Source organism: Alligator sinensis, unplaced genomic scaffold (genome assembly GCF_000455745.1).
Source record: "Alligator sinensis unplaced genomic scaffold, ASM45574v1 scaffold1035_1, whole genome shotgun sequence".
Classification (NCBI taxonomy): Eukaryota; Metazoa; Chordata; order Crocodylia; family Alligatoridae; genus Alligator; species Alligator sinensis.
The window spans coordinates 24,687-41,664 of record NW_005842555.1 but is presented as its reverse complement, the minus strand read 5'-3'; the positions used below and the strand labels follow the sequence as shown (position 1 = coordinate 41,664).

The following is a 16,978-nucleotide window of genomic DNA, read 5'->3' as shown; positions in this document are numbered from 1 at the left end:
CTGAGGGGTCAAGCTGACAACAGATATGCTTTTAAACAGTGCCGTGTCCTGAAATGACAGGAGTGCAGGAAAAAGGGGCTTTTCCAAACAGAAGGACGTGGTCTAGGCAGGAGAAAGACCCTAAGCTATTGCAAATTACCTCTAGTATATTATGCAAGGAGCAGTACATCAGCTACTGCCTGCATTGGTATGGGAGAGCTGGGGCAGCAGGGACCGTACCCCATTGCCAGGTGAGGGCGCTGCCGGGCTACTCTCCTCTCCACAAAGGGTGCTTGTGCCCTAAAACTTGCGAAAAACTTTTTTCCAACTATTTAATTGGTCTAATAAAAGATATCACATCTACCCAATGAACCTTGTCTGCTCTCCTGTCCACAGCATGCTCTATTCTTCGCAATGCTGAGGATACCGGGAGCCTGCACGCTCTGAGAGCATCTGGGCACTACCTTCCTGGCAGGGGAAGCACGCAGAAAGCTTTCACACCCACCTGCAAGTGTCGGTACAAAAAGCCTTTATTTCCCCTCTCCAAATACAAGCAAACAGGGCTGAAATGCAACTGCTCTGGGGCTCGTGCCTGGTCAGACAGCACAGCGGATATACCTTTGGCTTCTTTGATTTGAGGGTAAGGTGCTTCGTGAGGACGGAGGTCCCCCAAGTCTTGTAGATGGGGCTGGATGGAATCGCTTGGTGCTGAAGCCCCCAGAGGAGATGACACGGGCCGGGCAGCACCGTGGGGGCACATGGGGAAATGCCTGCTTTTGCAGCTAATCCCAGTTCAGCACATTGCTGCTTCTGCTTTCCCCTTATCCTGTTTGGAAGAGCCCCTGGAGCAGGGTCAAGTGTGATGTCTTGTGTCAGGATTGATGGTCCTTTTACAAAGAGTTTAGCTGATAGATTTGCCTGGGCTGGTTTGGACGGAGCTGATCCTTTCTCAGGCAGGGGCTGGGCTAGATGGGACCTCTGGAGCTCCCTTCCAGCCCATGCTCTGTGACTATGATTTCTGTCCCTGCCACGGCTGCCCTACACCCCACTTTCTGGTGCCAAGATCAGCACTTATGGTTTGAGCTTCGTAGCTCACCCCTCTAGGCATAAAAGGATGCCGGTGTCCGTCCTCTCAAAAGACAATGATTATCTTCAGCCTCTGAAGAAATAGGCAGCAGAAACCTAAGAGCTGGTTGATTGAGTTAATGGAGTGAGGAAAGTTTATGCCAGCTGTGGTTTTATCCCTGGGATCTCAGCCCTTGAGCACCAGTGATTACAGGGGCTTAACTCTCCCCTGGGACCAGACATATAGTTGCACCACATCCAAAGGTGCAACGGGGTTTTTCAGCACTAATAGGCCCTGTGGCAGGGCCTGCTAACTTAATACAGAGGCTGCCAGCAGCAAAGGGCCAAGATTCAGGAGCAGCTGGATGTGAATGAATGCACATTGCTTGGCTTCGCCCCCTTTTCCCCCCACATTGGGGCTCCAGGGGTGGTGGTGAGCCTGGACACCACAGGGTTTGCACTGATAGATGGTGCAACAGCAGCTGGACAGAGTGAAAATGCAAGGGGAAAAAAGGGATGGAAAGGGGAGGGCGAAGCACAGCCAGAGAAACCGTGCAAGGAGGATGCGAGGGAGCAGAGTTTTAACAGCAAAATAAATACGGCCAGACCTAGCCTCACCCGCTCATTCCCATGTTGCCTCTAACAGCTAGCAGGTTTCTCTCTGGATAGCCCCCCAAGCTGTACCGATGGGATGTGAGGCCTGGGGTCTCCAAGCCTCCTGCTCCCCTAACTTTTGCAATCAAACAACCCCTTCAGCATTGCACTGCCTTGGTCTTCCAGCCGAACGCGGCTTTCACTGACCTGGGCCCAGTCTGGAGGAGACCGCAGCAATCGCTGTGGGCAAAGGGGCCTGATGCTCCATCCGCTCACAGACACAAAGGCATTAGGAATACTTTCTCCTTCATGCCCTGTGGAAAATGCCACCACCCAAGCTCAGGTCCTGCAACTCGAGCCGAGTAGACCGTCACTCCAGGAGGGGACACCCCGCAAAGTAAATGAGTAGTCAGCAGAGACTGGCAGAAGCTGGCCAGAAAGCTCGAAGTGACTTCTTTCACCTCCACGATAAAGTTTGCCCCAGCTCGCACGCTTGCAGAGCACGGAGAAGTGTCATCAAATAACACGACAGCTCAATGCCGAAATTGCTCTGGGCCAACGCGGCCCAGCGCTCAGGAGCTGGCTCTGCTTCCGGTCGCAGCCCGCCGGGATCCCGGAGGAGTTGGAGAGCGGTGCCGCTTTTCCAAACAGGCCCAAATCCCAAGGGCAGAGCATGTGAAACCCAGAAGCTATAGCATGGATGCTCTCTCTCTTTTCCAGAGGTACCAGGCATCTCTTGGAGAATCGGAGATCATTTGCAGTACAGGAATGAGAGGAATATGCTGCAGCATTTAAGCACCTGAAATACTGAGTTTTATCTAGCAGTGGCACTGGCTGCTCATGTACCCAGGTATGCTGGGCTGTCCTGTATACAGTCCACCGTGACAGCTTGTACCAGCCTGGAACCAGCACGGCTCCCTGAGCGAGGCACATTTTGCACAGGGATTGGTGTGAGCTGCTCAGCTGAGACTCAGCTCTCCTGGGATTTAGGGATAGGAGATGCTGCTTTGTCCCACGACCTGGAGCACCATTCAAAGATCTGCTCTGTGCTTCCTCTTGAAGGATAGTTGGATTCAGAGCTTGGGTTCAAGTGCCTCTTGAAAGCTGGTACCAGACTCCTGCATGGACTGGTCCACACCACCTCCGTGCCATGCTGCAGACTGCTGCCCCCTTCTCCTGCTCAGCCTGGGTCAAATGCTGGAGAGGAGGCAGCCTGGTCACCTGAGAGCGCCCCGAGTGTGTGCAGGGAAGCACAACTGAGACAGAGCCGGAGAGCGGTGCTGGGGCAGCCTCAGGGACGCCGAGCTGTCTGCACTGCCCGGATTTGGCATGTGCCGGGCAGGGCCGAGTGGGTGAAGCAGGCTTCTCGGTAGCAGTCCGGGATGCTGCCTGAGATGATTTGGATGGGCCCTGCAGGGATGCTCAAGTAGACTTGCATAACAGTCCTAGGTGCAACACGTATTTGAACACTCTTCAATGGGGCATGATGGAAACAACTGGTTTTTGCTGGCTTAACGCTATGTGTGCATGCTCTGGATGGGTGGGCAACTGACTTGCAAAAGGAGGAGCTGGAGGGGGCTGGTTTCCCCGCTCCCTTGCTTGGCCTGCCAGAAGATTTAGCTTTCAGGTCAAGTTGACAGTCACGTTTCCCCACAGACTGCGGACAGCAGCTGTTTGATGTAAGGGCTTAGTATTGCTCTTGAGTCTGGGGCTTTGCAAAGAGAGGAGGTGCCTTCTGCATCTCCCAGCTCTGTTTGATCATGCTGGGGTGATGTGCTCTGCAAGGGGGGGACTAAGACCTTTGGGAAGTGTTCAGTAAAGGGACCTCGATCGGACCATCGATGGGGTCACTTTGAAGTAAGTGCAACATCCACTGGGGTTTTGCTCAGGAAGAAAAGTACAGAACATCCCCTGGAAACCAGTCCTGATAAAGGAGCAGGGAGCAGAAAGGATCCCAGAGCAGGTGATTTTTTTCTGTTTTCAAGGAACTTGCACTTCCATCGGACATCTGTGTGAAGACCAATATACTCCTTGCTCATACATCATTAGATCATATCCTGATTCAAAGTCCATGGAAAGACTCCATTGATCTCAATGGGCTTTGGATCAGGCCTCTATTTGTTTTCCTGTCTTTAAAATAGCTTGGTCCCATTTGGATGCTCTTGTTCTAGCCAGTTTGCGAGCATCAACCTTTCCCCTGGGATGTTCCTAGTGATGCTTTAGCTGTAGATCATGAATACTTTGGGTTTATCCTCAGGGATCATGCTGGAATTGTCCACTTCAACCAGGATGTTCCTGTCGTCCTTGGGGGCAGGTTCATCGTCGGCGTTTTGCAGCATTTGTGGCAGGTTCCCTAAAGTGATGTCCATGTCCTTGAAGGCATGGAGCAAAAACACCCCCAGAATAATAGTGAGGAAGCCACTGACTGTCCCGATAATGTCCACGACCGACATGGTGACCCACTCTTTAAAGAGAATGATGGACGTGGTGATGACGATGGTGGTGAACAGCACGTAGTAGATGGGGAACACCAAGGAGGTGTTGAAAATGTCCAAGGACTTATTGAGGTAGTTGATCTGTGTGGTGATGGACGCCACCAACGTGACAACCAGGATCCAGGTCAGCGGGTGCTGCAGCACGGGCCAGCCAGCGAAGAAGCCTTTGATGGCAATGCCAAGTCCTTTGACCGAGGACACGGAGAAGGCCCCGATCACAGAGCAGATGGTGAGGTAGACGAGGATGTTGGTCTGCCCGTAGTGTGGGGCCAGGAAGAAGATCAGCACCAAGCAGACTGCCAATAGGATCACCGCGTATGCAAGGAAACCTGGGAGAGGGAACGAGACGGCCTTCACATTGAGTGGAATAGCGCAAGATTTGGGTCAGTTGCTGTAACATTTTATAAGCTTGCAGCATAGAGTCATAGAAAATGAGGGTTGAAGGGACCTCGGGAGGTCACGTCTAGCCCAACCCCTGCTCCAAGCAGGACCAGCCCCAACTCCATCATCCCAGCCAGGGATTTGTCTACCTGGGTCTTCAACATCTCCAAAGATGGAGACTGCACCACCTCTGAGTAACCTGTTCCAGTGCTTTACTACCCTCCTCGGGAGAAAGTTTTTCCTAATATCCAACCTCAACTTCCCTTGCTGCAGCTTGAGCCCATTGCTCCTTGTCCTGTCGTCTGCCCCCGCTGAGACCAGCCCAGCTCCATCCTCTTTGCAACTCCCTGCAGGGAGGTGAAGGCTGCTATTCAATCCCCCTTGGTCTTCTCTTCTGCAGACTCAATCAGCCCAGTTCCCTCAGCCTCTCCTCACCAGTCCTGTCCCCAGCCCCACAACCATTTTCACTGCCCTGCGCTGGACTCTCTCCATTGTGTCCATATGCTTTCTGTCGTGGGGGCGCACAGCTGGACACAGGACTCCAGATGTGGCCTCCCCAGTGCTGAACAGAGGGGAAGAATCACTTTCCTCTATCAGCACGGGGACTACCACCTCTTTCAGCTAGACACCAGGCTCTATTCTCACTCAAAAAACATTCACAGACTTCACTGCGTTTTTATGCCTTACCTCCATCCACTACACAGCCCCATTTCTGATGCCAATGGCACGGCTTTTGCTGCTCACCTGGCTCTTTCAGCTTTGAAGACAGTTCATCCAGAGTGGTGACCTCCTCTTCTTCCGGAGCATGGATCACCATCATGGTGCTCCCCACGATGCTCAACATGCAGCCCAGCTTTCCCAGCAGGTTCAGTCGCTCTCCGAGCAGATAGGAAGACAGAATGGCACTGCACGGGTGGGAAGAATGAGGCACGTCAATACGGCACCCCAAGACCATTGACAGAGGACTGGTATTAGATGTTACAGGTGAAGTACCCTAAATGCTGAGCTTTATAATTGCTCAGGGAGGAATTCTTCTCCCAACTGCATGGATGTAAGTCTAGAGCAACTCTGCAGAGTGCATGGGGATTATCCCAGAGCTCCTTGGATGCTGGCGTGTTGTAGGATTCACAGCACAGACAGCTCTGCAAAGGACCTCCACAAATGGGACTGCCACTGCCATTCCTGGGCACTTAGACAGTCTGAAGTATTTCATGCTCAAAGAAACAGGCTCAAGACCCCAGGGTTCAAGGACCATGGATTCGATGGAGGTTTTGAAGACCCGGGTAGACAAAGCCTTGGCTGGGAGGATGTAGTTGGGGCTGGTCCTGCTTTGAGCAGGGGGTTGGACTAGATGTGACCTCCTGAGATTTTCTTTTCAATTCCTCCAAGTGGATCCTGGACCGCTGGTCACATGAACACGCAGTACTGCTCATCAGCAGGAGCATCTACACATGCATTCGTGTGCTTTAGTTAATGTGCATTAAATCTAGTACCCGTTGTGTGGTACTAAGAAAATGTGCATTAGCTTGTCTTAATGCACATTAAGTATAGAGCACTGTTTTTTCAGTGATGCTTTAATGCACATTAAAATAGACTAATGTGCATTAAAGTGCATGTGTAGATGTGCCCAGCAGTGGGTAGTTTAATCTAAGGGGTAACATTGCTTTGTGCCACATGCCCTGCCAGGAAAAGAGCCTCTGGATGGTTGCCTATTTTATAGCAATGGCCAGGTATCTCCCTCCCCTGTTAGCACCATCTGGCACTTTGAGACTGGAAAGAAATAGCCTCAAACCTCAGGATACAGAGAGCTGAAAGTCACCTGATGAGCACGCTCAGGGCGCCCAGCGGAGTCACAATCGTGGCAGGTGCGAATGCGTAGGCAGCGAAGTTGGCCGCTTCCCCTCCACCCACTGAGCAAACAGGACAAAAGCAAACAGCAGGTGAGTTCCTCTGTGTTTGGTTACTGGTGCCCGTGATAAGGGAGCGCAGCACAGGTTTCCCCAGGGAGGTCGGTCCTGGGCTGCAGGGGACATGGGAGTGATCCCAGCAAGAGCTACACAAAGGCAGGTCAGCTCCAGGGACAGGGGTTTTGCAGCAAGTCCTGCGTCCTGGATTCAGCCTCAGGCTCGTGGACAGGCCCAGGGGTGAGAATACACCTCAACCCAAACTTTGCAAGCCGAAGCCAGGCCTGACCTCCTCCAGCATCAGAGAGGGAGGGGGAGCAGGCCTCCCTGGGCTCCAAAGGGAGAAGCTCTTGGGGTTGAATCTAGGTGGGTCCAACACGTGGCAGTTAAAGTGCTGGCGTGAATGAGTTTTACAAGCCAGGAGGAGGGCTGGGATATGACAGCAGGTCTGCTCTGCGTCCCCCCACCGAACGACCCCGGACGAAGCACGTGGCCCGTTGTCCTGGTTGACCCTCCATGGATAGCTGGGAGCCCATGGGAATGTGAATAGCCCTACTCACTGGTTAGCAGTCCAGCCCACCAGAGCCAGTCCTTCAGGTAGCCATGACCGCCGTCTCCTGGGAAAGCAGAGCACACAGAAGTTTAGGGGCTAATAGAAAAAGAAATAACTAGTCACCATTTGAGGAACAAGTGGGTAAGTGGGGGGTGGGGGTGCGAAATGGCTTTTGAAAGGGATGGGAAGGAAGAATGACAGAGAAAGGAAAAGACATTATAAACGAAGCAGTCACATCTTGCAAGGGCGGGCATTTAAAGTGTGGGGCAGACTATTAAATGCAATAGAAAATAGCTATTGTAAGGCAAAGCTCCCTTCCCCTCCCTCCACTGCTGGTGCTATCAGCCCATGCTAAGGGACCAAGGCTTCGGCTGCCCGGGTCTGCGGGCACATGCATCCAGCTGCACAGAGCACTGTTCACTCAATGGGCACGTTCATGTGCACCCACACACCTACATGTGCAATTCCACCAGGACCTTTGTCTTCTAGGTGCCAGATAAAGGATCTGTAATTCCTTAGCACCTGCAAAGCCTGGAGAAACCCTTCCCTGTCACATGCTGGGCCAAAGGTGCAAGACGGGCACCTGCCTCCGGCTAAACCAGCTTGTTGTGCTGAACGCCAGCACGCCTTGTGCAACCATCCCACACAAACCGGCCACACCTAAAGGCTACCCGAGGCTCCCACCCATGCTAACAGATCATCCCCCGTATGCGCCCAGGCATGCGGCCTTCTTGCTCAAGCCCCGACTGCGCCCCTGCTCCATGTTATTGGCCCAGATATGCTGGGTCAGGGAGAAGACCCAGGCAGCCCAGGCGGCAGGCACCGCTTTGGCACAGCATTGCAGTGCACTGACTGTCTTGCAGTCAATGTCCCCAGGCAAAACTACAAGTCTGCAGCATCGTTAGAGGGCTCAGAAATGAGGCCTGCCCCACTCGGTGGCATTGCAGACCTATAGACAGGGCTGCCTCCTGGTGATGGCAGCTGAACGGTGGTAGCATTGGTTGCTGGATGCTAGGGAGCTAGTGAAGATGGTATTTTGCCATGAGGGAATAACATTTTACCCCTAGCCATCATAGGGCATCAAAACGGCTGAAGCAATGCAGCCCTGGTGCTGTGTATAAGGAACCCCCCTATAGATGACAGTGGCTTTCTCATCCCATCCGAGCCGCACGTTGCTGAGGGTGAGGAGTGGGTTGTTCTGCAAAATTCGGGGGCCAGCCCAAAATTCCCTCCCGCTCTGCAGCTGCAAGGTCCTGCCCGAGGCCTGGAGCAGCTGTTTCAACACCTGGATCGTGGCAAACCTTGCCCTGTGCCCCACCACCCTATCGGTCATGGGAGACTGAATGATGCTTCTGGGTCTGAACCCCCCCTTTCCCACCACGGGCTCCAAGGAGCCCTACCTGCTCTGGTGCCCCCCTTCTTCACCAGCCGCAGAAGTCCTTTCTTCTTGAGGATGACGCTGCTGCCGATGAGGAAGCTGGCGAAGATGGCGAGGGCCAAGCCGATGTAGAATCCATACTTGCTTTCTACCGGCGTTTCCCAGGAGGTTTCCAAGGTCAGGTTATCATGGGAGGAGAGGGCCAGCTCAGTCTCACTGATCACTCGGCACACGACGTGGCGAGAAAGGCAGGACAAGGTAAGCAGGGACCCTGGGCCACGACACGGAGAGAAAACAGAGAGGAGTTAGCTGAGACTGCCTCAGTAAAGTCCAGATGCAACTCCTCCAGAAACACCTGGCCTGTGATTTTTGTCTGTTTCCAGGGCTCACCAAATAGCCTTTGCCAAAGGGGTATGAGTAGCACCGTGCAAGAAAACACATCTTTGCACAGAAAAGAATGGGCTACCTAGGTCCTAGAGGACCCTTAGGACCGAGGTACCCCATTCTTTCTTTTCTGTGCAAAGATCTATGTTTCCTTGCACAATGCTACCCCATGCACAGTACGGGGTACAGAAAGCTCATTCTTTCTGTGCAAATACAGGTGTTTTCTTGCACTGCCACCTCAAGCAGACACACGTGACGTACTGCTGAGGGGTTTGGAGGACTTGTCTGTCAGTGGAGATCTAGACTTGTTCCTTTGGCCGTTGAATGCACAGGGTGAATGCAAAACAAGAAGCAACTGTGGAGGTGAGGAAAGGATTAGCCAGAGGTGCAAATACTTCCCATCCTTTAGTAGAGCGAACTAGTGAAGGGGCCAGGTCCACGCAGGACTCTGGGTGGATGTGGCTGTTAGGCACTGGTTGTCCAGGGACACTTGGCTTGAAGCTGCATCTTTCCTCCAGCCGGATGCCTCTGACACCATTACGTGCTGGCACGGATGCATGCGGCCTCTCCACGCCTCCATGCAGCGGAGCCTCGTTTGCATCACTGCATTCGCATGAAACCTGGGCACAGCTCCGGGTGGCCGGAGGCAGGGATGGGGAGCAGCTCTCACAGCACCCTGTGCTTTGGGATGGGTGTGCAAAGGGGCAACCTGCCAGAGTCTGGGACAGAGATTTGATGTCCTCTCTTGGCATTGGCATAGGTCAGGGCTGCAGAGGGGGAATAACCCAGTCTCATTATACACCAGGCCAGGCCGGTATGTAATCAGCCTCATTCCCTTGTTAGGGGAAGCCCATCAACCACTTTGACGATGAGTGGAAAGTCCTGTGGCTCTACTTGGGCCAGAAGGATCCAAAGCATCGTTGGTTTTCCACCCCACGAGTCCTGCTAGGCTCCTAAACCCCACGCAGCAGAGAAGGGGTTAACTGGAGTGGCTCACTAATTAGGATGCTGTAGGAAGCAGGGGGGCAGGTGGCAATTAGCTCCCTGCAGGATATAAAAGGAAGAGCTGGGCCCTCAGAGAGGGTTTGGATGTGCTGCAGGAGAGGGGCTGCAGGAGGCAGAGGTCTGGAAGGGCCTGGGATAATTGGGCCAGGAGCTGGGGGATTAGGAAGCAGCCCAGGGCTGCTGGAAGCTGAGTGTCAGGGCTCTGGGCTGGGGTTTGGCAGAGAAGGAGACAGCCTGAGTCTTTCTGCCTCAAACTGCTTTGCTTGTTGGCCAGGGGAGACCTGGCTATTGCAGGGCAGGAGGGTTTCTACGGCACTGCATCTATGCCTGCAAAGCCATGCATGAAAAAGGATAGGAGCTAGATGTGGGACTTTGTGCTCTCCCCAACTCCTTAATTATGAGGCAGGGCTGTCATTGATTGGGGCCAACAGAGGAAGAAAACCAGGACCCCCTGATGGCAGAGTTACTATGCCAGCAAAGTCCACTTGGCTCTTCCCCCTCCCAGCTCCATGTATCACCTGGTAGATAATGGGTGCACTCAGACATCATGTGTGTTCAATGAACACCCTGATTACAGATCTGAGAGAATTACAGATCCTTTATCTGGCACCTGGAAGACAAAGGTCCTGACTCCTCCCTAGAGATGCTGGAGCACCAATATCCCTTTTGGAAATGCTGGGAGGCTCTGCCTAGACATGCCTGATCCCAGGGTGCTTTTCATAAGAGAACAGATCTGTCCTGAGACAATACATTTTCTTTCTCCATCCATCCTTCTGTGCCAAGCCCTATGCTCCACTTGGCTGCTGGAAAGCAGGTGAGACGCATCGTGCAAATGCAAGTGACTGCAAGGCGGGGTGTTGTGCAAGGCGCTGCTGTTGTGCAGGTACTTGGGGCCTAATCTGCACCCTGAGGGTTTGGAGGAGGGCGTCCAGATGAAAGGATTCCCTGCTAGGGGACACATCACTTTGCTTCCTGCTAGTGCTGCCAATGGGTTACAGTAGATCATTAAGAGCACATTGAGTTTATCCTATCTTTTAGCCAGAGCAGTGGTTCTTAACTTTCTTTTAGGCCAGAAAATGCCAGCTCTTAGTTTTCACTTGCGTTTTGACTGCAGAAAAAAATAATAGAGCAATTCTCCTGTTGCAAAGAACTCGGAAAGACTGCAGCACGTCGACATGTTCGTATCCCCCTGGATTCCTGTTTGCAATCTCAGGGTTTATCCGGAAAGTCGCATTTGCACACTGCGTGATGCTGCACAGCAGCCTCGAAAGGCTCTCCAGGCACCCCCGGGTGGCCTGGCACCTGGTTGAGACTCACTGAGCTAGATCATTGTCTTGGTTTTTAATATGAAGAGGAGCCTGCCGAGTGGGCTTTGCTCATTAGAGAGGCCTCCAGGGCTGGTGGAGCAGGGATGTTTCCTTCCCTTTTCCTAGCAGGGGTTTCCTGATCCAGGCTCCATTGATGCAACTGAAATGTTCAGGGGATGGAGCCGGCTGAAGTGCAGCGACAATAGCGGTCACTTAGCGCTGGGTAAAAGTCGCCCCATGTACTGCCAAGGATCCCCCCGGGTTGTGGTTGTGCCATGCACCCCCAGGAACAACCGAGGTGCAGCCAGGCGATGGGAGAGGCGACTTACTGGCCCTTTTTTTCTCTCCTGCACTGGTAAGAGCTGTAGGAAGAAAAGCCGCAGCTCCCCATGAAGCCTGCAATGCAAACGTTGCGGTTCCCTCCCGCCCGAGACAGAACAGGCCTTGTGAGACGTGGAACAAAAGTGAATTCTCTCCCCGCCCCGGTGCGCACAATGTCCTTGTGTGATGTTGCTTTTCCATGGCTCCTCGCAAAGAAAATGCCTGCGTCTCCCTGACAGCCACAGACCAAGCAGGAAACCTGAGGGGGACGAAGCCTGAGGTTTGCTTGTGTGGCTTCTTCATGTAGAAAACAAGGGTGCGACCCCTCAGGGGGTCGCATCTAGTCCAAGTCCAACCCCAACCAGCCCCAACTCCAAGTCTGAAAAACTTTATAAGACGGGGAGTCCACCACCTCTCTGGGTCGCCTAACTCAGCGCTTCACCACCTTCCTCATGAGAGTGTTTCCTAATATCCAACCTGCTGCAGTGTGAGCCCATTGCTCCTTCTGCCATCTGCCCCCACTGAGACCAGCCCAGCTGTTTGCAGCCCCCTTGCAGGGAGCTGAAGGCTGCTATCAAACCCCCCCTCACTCCTCTCTTCTCCATAAGCCCCGGTCCCTCCTCCTCTTCTCCCAACCCTTTGCATAGCCCCCTTTCCCAGCAGCAAAAGGGGAGTGGGACCCAAGGGCTAGCTCCAGGGGCAGAGCTGGGGCTTGGTGGCTGCTCACCCCCCCCCCCAGCAGCAGCAGCAGCCGCCGGGGGTGCCGACAAGGCAGGGCACAGGAGTGCCAAGCGTGCCCCTGTTTGCACACCCGTCTGCCCGCAGGACCTCGTGCCCCATCCCCATCCCCATCCCGCACGCACCGTGGGCACAGCTGCGCTTCAGCCCCGGCGGCTCCATGGGCGCATCCCGCGGCAGCCGCGCGCTCCGGCCGGGCACGGACCCACCTGCTCCGCGGCTCCTCCCTCCTCCTGCCCTGCCCTGCCCTGCCCTGCCGGGCTCGGCGAGAGGCGGAGCAGCCCCGTGCCGGGGTGCTGCGTGTGTCCGGGGCTTCGCTCCTGCAGGGTCCTGGCTAGAGATGCTGCATTGGGGCAGGAAGGGGGGTGACCGCCTGCTCAGATTTGCATCCTCTGTAACAGGGATGGTAGCAATCGTGCACAGCTTCGTCCACCTGCAATGCAAAGGGGGGGGGGGAAACCCATGTCCCACGCAGGTCGCTGTCCCTGTCGGCCGGCGCCTGCTCTCGGACACAGGGCACCGGGCAAGAAGGAGCTGTGTCGGACCCGGGGCGTGCTAAGGTGCAGCCAGCACAGCAAGGCAGGGGTGGAGGGCTGCTGCTCCAGCTTTGGGGCTTGGTGCCCCTCTGGATCCCGAGACCGTTCGGAGATGGGGATTGCTCTTGGGTGTCTTGTTTCTGCCCTCGCGTGGGTTGGGGCTGACTGGGTATGCACCCCCCAGGAGCTGGATCTCACCAGCCCACGTCCAGTTGCATGCATCCAAATATTGTGTGCCCGAGCTGGGCATAATATGCCATCCATCTAGTGTGCGCTGAGTGTTGTGTATGCAGGGAGCTGTGTACCACACAGCAGAGATTAAAAGCAAACAGAGAGCTTCCCCCCCTCCACCCCTTTAAGCAGCCAACTGGGCTAGTAAAATGCACAAAGTTCATCCCAAATAGGAAGAACTTCTTCACAGTTCGAGTGGCCACGGTCTGGAACGGGCTCCCAAGGGAGGTGGTGCTCTCCCCTACCCTGGGGGTCTTCAAGAAGAGGTTAGATGAGTATCTAGCTGGGGTCATCTAGACCCAGCGCTCTTTCCTGCCTATGCAGGGGGTCGGACTCGATGATCTATTGAGGTCCCTTCCGACCCTAGCATCTATGAATACCTTCTCATGGTGAAAGAGATTCCACCTGCAGCCAGGAGCCTTCTCAAAGGAACAGCACAGAAAGGCTTAGGGTGGGGGGTTAACATTGGCTATGCATTATTGCTATGAACTTAACACAACAGCAGTGCCCAGCGCTTTACAGGAGCACAAGGCACATCACATGAGACTCTAGGAGGACAAGAGAGATGGATAAATCTTCACTCAGTCCCAGGGAAGGGATTGCATGGCGCTGGTAAAATCGATGGGATGCAGGAGGTTGGACTAAATGAGATAGCAGCACATGCATTCATGATAAAGAGTCCTTAGCTGAACATTTTATTAGACCATCTAAATAGTTGGGGAAAAGTTTCATAGTTTCATAGCAGCTAGGGTCAGGAGGGACCTGAACAGATCATCTAGCCTGACCCCCTGCCACAGGCAGTTCTTTGCAAGCTTTTGGGCATAAGCTTGTGAAAAACTTTTTTTCCAACTATTTAGTTGGTCTAATAAAAGATATCACCTCTACCCAAAGAACCGTGTCTGCCTGTGTCCTTAGGCCAGCACGGCTACAAGGAGCTGATACCGTACAAAGGCGCCTGCAAACACTGATTGCAATGGAAATGGCTCATATACAGCAGCGTGATTCAACCTCCAGCCCTTTGGTTCGCTGCTCTCCCACAGGCCTTTCCCTGCTCAGGAGCGCTCATGGAGAGGAAACTTGTCCCAAGTCTGAGAGCGTCTGCGTTACATAACTGAAGAACTGCCTTTGACTGGGTCAGACCGTAGCTCCATCTTGTCCAGTCTCCTGCCTCACTCAGCAAACAGGGTCTGCCCAGGGTTTTTCCCACTGCTCCTCTCTCCCCTGCAGCCTCAAGCATTAGGGTCTAGGAAGTTTTGGTTCAGAGGCCGTGCCACTCACTCCCCTGCTCTTCCAGGAATGCATCCAGCCCTACTACAAGCATTCACGCCACAGGCAAATAGCCCCAAGCACTTATCCTGCTTCTAACCCAGGTCCATCATTCAACCAGGGCGCAGAAACAATAGTGCATAATCTAGGTGATCAGCTGCACTGCACGCACAGTGAATACTCAGAAGTGTTTGAATTCCATCGTGATGAGCACAATACAAAAGCACGGGCTGACAGAAAAGCCCGGGGGAGTCATCGTGGCTCATCGTTTGCAAGGAATCCACAGGATGACGTGTGTCCCCTCCAACACACCGCGATTGCCTCTGTACAGTCAGTGCACCCGCGAGAGCGGGAGTAGATCTGTGGATCACTTGCATATGTGGAAAAGAGGATGTATGGATTAGGAAAGTTTCTCTGTGCAAAAGGCAGAGACTCCTATTGACTTCTGTGGGCTTTAGACGAGTGAGAGAGAGGTAGCTGTGGTAGTCTGAAGTCAGGGTAGATTTGCAATTTATAGAGTAACTAAATCAGATCTATCTATCTATCTGTCTATCTATCTATCTATACATATAGCTATCTCTATATATCGATACAAATACATATCTCTATACATCGATATATAGCGTCCCAGAGTTTTCTCAGCACTAGTTACCAATAAGATTTGATCAAAAGGTAGGAACTAATATGGGGAGTGGACAGTGGAAGAAATTAGCACAGCGTGACAAGAGGGGTGGATCCACGCTTGCTTTACACAAGTGACAGGGAGATACTGAGGCTAGATCTACACGTGACATTTTTGCTGGCCTAGTCGCGTGGATAAGGAGCGCAAGGTTTTTACAACATTGGTGTAACCACGACGCTGTAGAGTAGGTGCAGCGATTCTCTTGCAAAAAAAATGCTTTTGCTAAAAGAGCTTCTTTCCCACTAGGAAGCAGTGAAAACTGTACTGATCCATGCACTGTTACTAGTATAAATAGCATCTTCCTGAGGAGGTGTGCCAGGAGAGAGATGCTCGCAGAGCTGGAGCAGTAACCTTCTCTAGCGTAGACTACTTCTGCATCTGACTCCAGAATGGGTGATGGAGCCAAAACGGGGGTGAGGGGCTTGTGTGTATTAGTTTCTTCACGGGTCTGATAAGGACAGACCCATTAACCACAACATGGGTGAAACTCTGTTGCTTGTTTAAAAGATGTCCAGTGCATTGTGACATGGCATTCAGAGCTAGGGGCGGGAGGGTGGGGAAGCAATAAAGGTATCCGATGGGTGCACCTTTGCCGCTGTTAGCATCCGTTTGACTGTTGCAGCTCATTTGGGTTGGAGGCGGATCTGGCCGTATCTTGCTCGAGTCGGTTTGGAGTCAGTGTTGCATGCAACTGGAGCGATGCTTTCTCAAGGCAGATTGCAGAAATCATGTTGATTGATCACAACTTGCACAGAGGTCTCTGATAAAGTACCATCACTGATGTCACCAACAAACCGGGCACCCCTTTGCTTTCCCAGGCCTTCCTGCTATCTCTCTAGCACCAGGATGTCAAAGGGAAGCTGAATGGGAGAAGCGTGGAGCCGTGTGTGCACACAAACCCACTACAGTCATGAAAACCTTTCCTAACGGAGGGCCCAGGAGCCGGCTGTCTTTGGAAGGCTGCAGAGATCAGTAAAACCAACAGAAGTGCCTCATTTGGATTCATTCAGTCGCAGCAGCCTGGGGCTCTTACGGTTTCCCCCTTCCCCTGCGAATGGGAAGCTCTGGGTTTTTTGCACTCGGGTGTACTTTAATCGGAGCTGCCCATCACAGCTGCAGGCAGCAGGTCACTGGTTTAGACAGGCTGCATCTGGTGAATGAAATGCTCCTTACCTTTCTCCCACAAGTGATAATGAACCCAAACAACCTGGCAAAACTTCCTCCTGCGCGCTCCGCACCCAACCTGTGAGCTCCTGGCTGCTGTTGAAAGGCTCGGAGCAGCCTCCTCTCTCGTTGACCGAGCATCTCCTTAGCTGGTTGCAAAGAAGAGCCCAGCTGAGCTGCTCTTGGCCTTGGCGGGCCCTCAAGCAGAAGCTGAGGTCACCCAGGTTTGGGATGACCTCACGCTAACTTTGCCTAGTGGGGGCCCATGTGGCTCGGGTCCTGTTGGATCCTGCTGTAAGCGTGGCTGGATAAATGAACGTCCCACCCTAACGTGGGAGAAGGGCCACCTCCCAATGCAGCATGAGCCTGGCCTCTGCAATGCTGGGCTCAGTGAGCTCCATTGCCTACTGAACCCAAGGGTGACCCAGAAAGCTCCTGTTGAACCAGTGCCCAAATCATTGAACCAGTGCCCAAATTAACTACAAACTCAGGTCCCCCTGGAGCAGCCTGTTCACCTGGTCTATAGTCACAGTCCTGCCCTTTGATGGCCAGGGAGCCCCCTAAGAGAAAACAGAGGGAACCTGAAGGAAACGGCAGAACAGGCTCAATAATCACAGACGTGGGCGCATGAAGGTTGCCCAGTTGTGTCCTCCCACCCGTGTGAAATCCCAGCTTTTGGGCAACTTTTGCATGGCAAATGTGCCTTTCCTTTTGGGCCATCTCACCCCAGCTTAATTTGGGTCTAGTAATATGATTAGCTAAAAGAACCGCTGAAGACGGCTGCTCAAAGTACGGTGCAAACAGCAACATGGGGCTTGTTAAATATTGAAATCACACAGGAAACAAGAACGTCCGTATGTTTCTGAGGCAAAATTGCTCCAGCATGCAAATTTTTAATGGGAAAATAAAGTGAATTGTAATAGTATTTTCCCTGGAAAAGGGGCCTATTTCCAGGCTGAATGAAGTATATATGTGCTTAAAAAGTAGGAGAGTAG

General features: G+C 53.1%; 1 protein-coding gene across 1 annotated transcript; it reads right to left on the bottom strand.

The window, feature by feature from the left end:
- Window positions 1–10: 10 nt before the first annotated feature.
- NIPAL4 (NIPA like domain containing 4) lies at window positions 11–12,266 on the bottom strand. Its single transcript, XM_006032191.2, has 6 exons — window positions 12,230–12,266; window positions 8,372–8,620; window positions 6,979–7,035; window positions 6,334–6,424; window positions 5,259–5,419; window positions 11–4,462 (listed from the first exon to the last, which is right to left on the bottom strand). The coding sequence occupies exons 1-6, from the start codon at window positions 12,264–12,266 to the stop codon at window positions 3,858–3,860; spliced, it is 1,200 nt and encodes a 399-aa protein (XP_006032253.1). The 3' UTR covers window positions 11–3,857.
- Window positions 12,267–16,978: the final 4,712 nt, after the last annotated feature.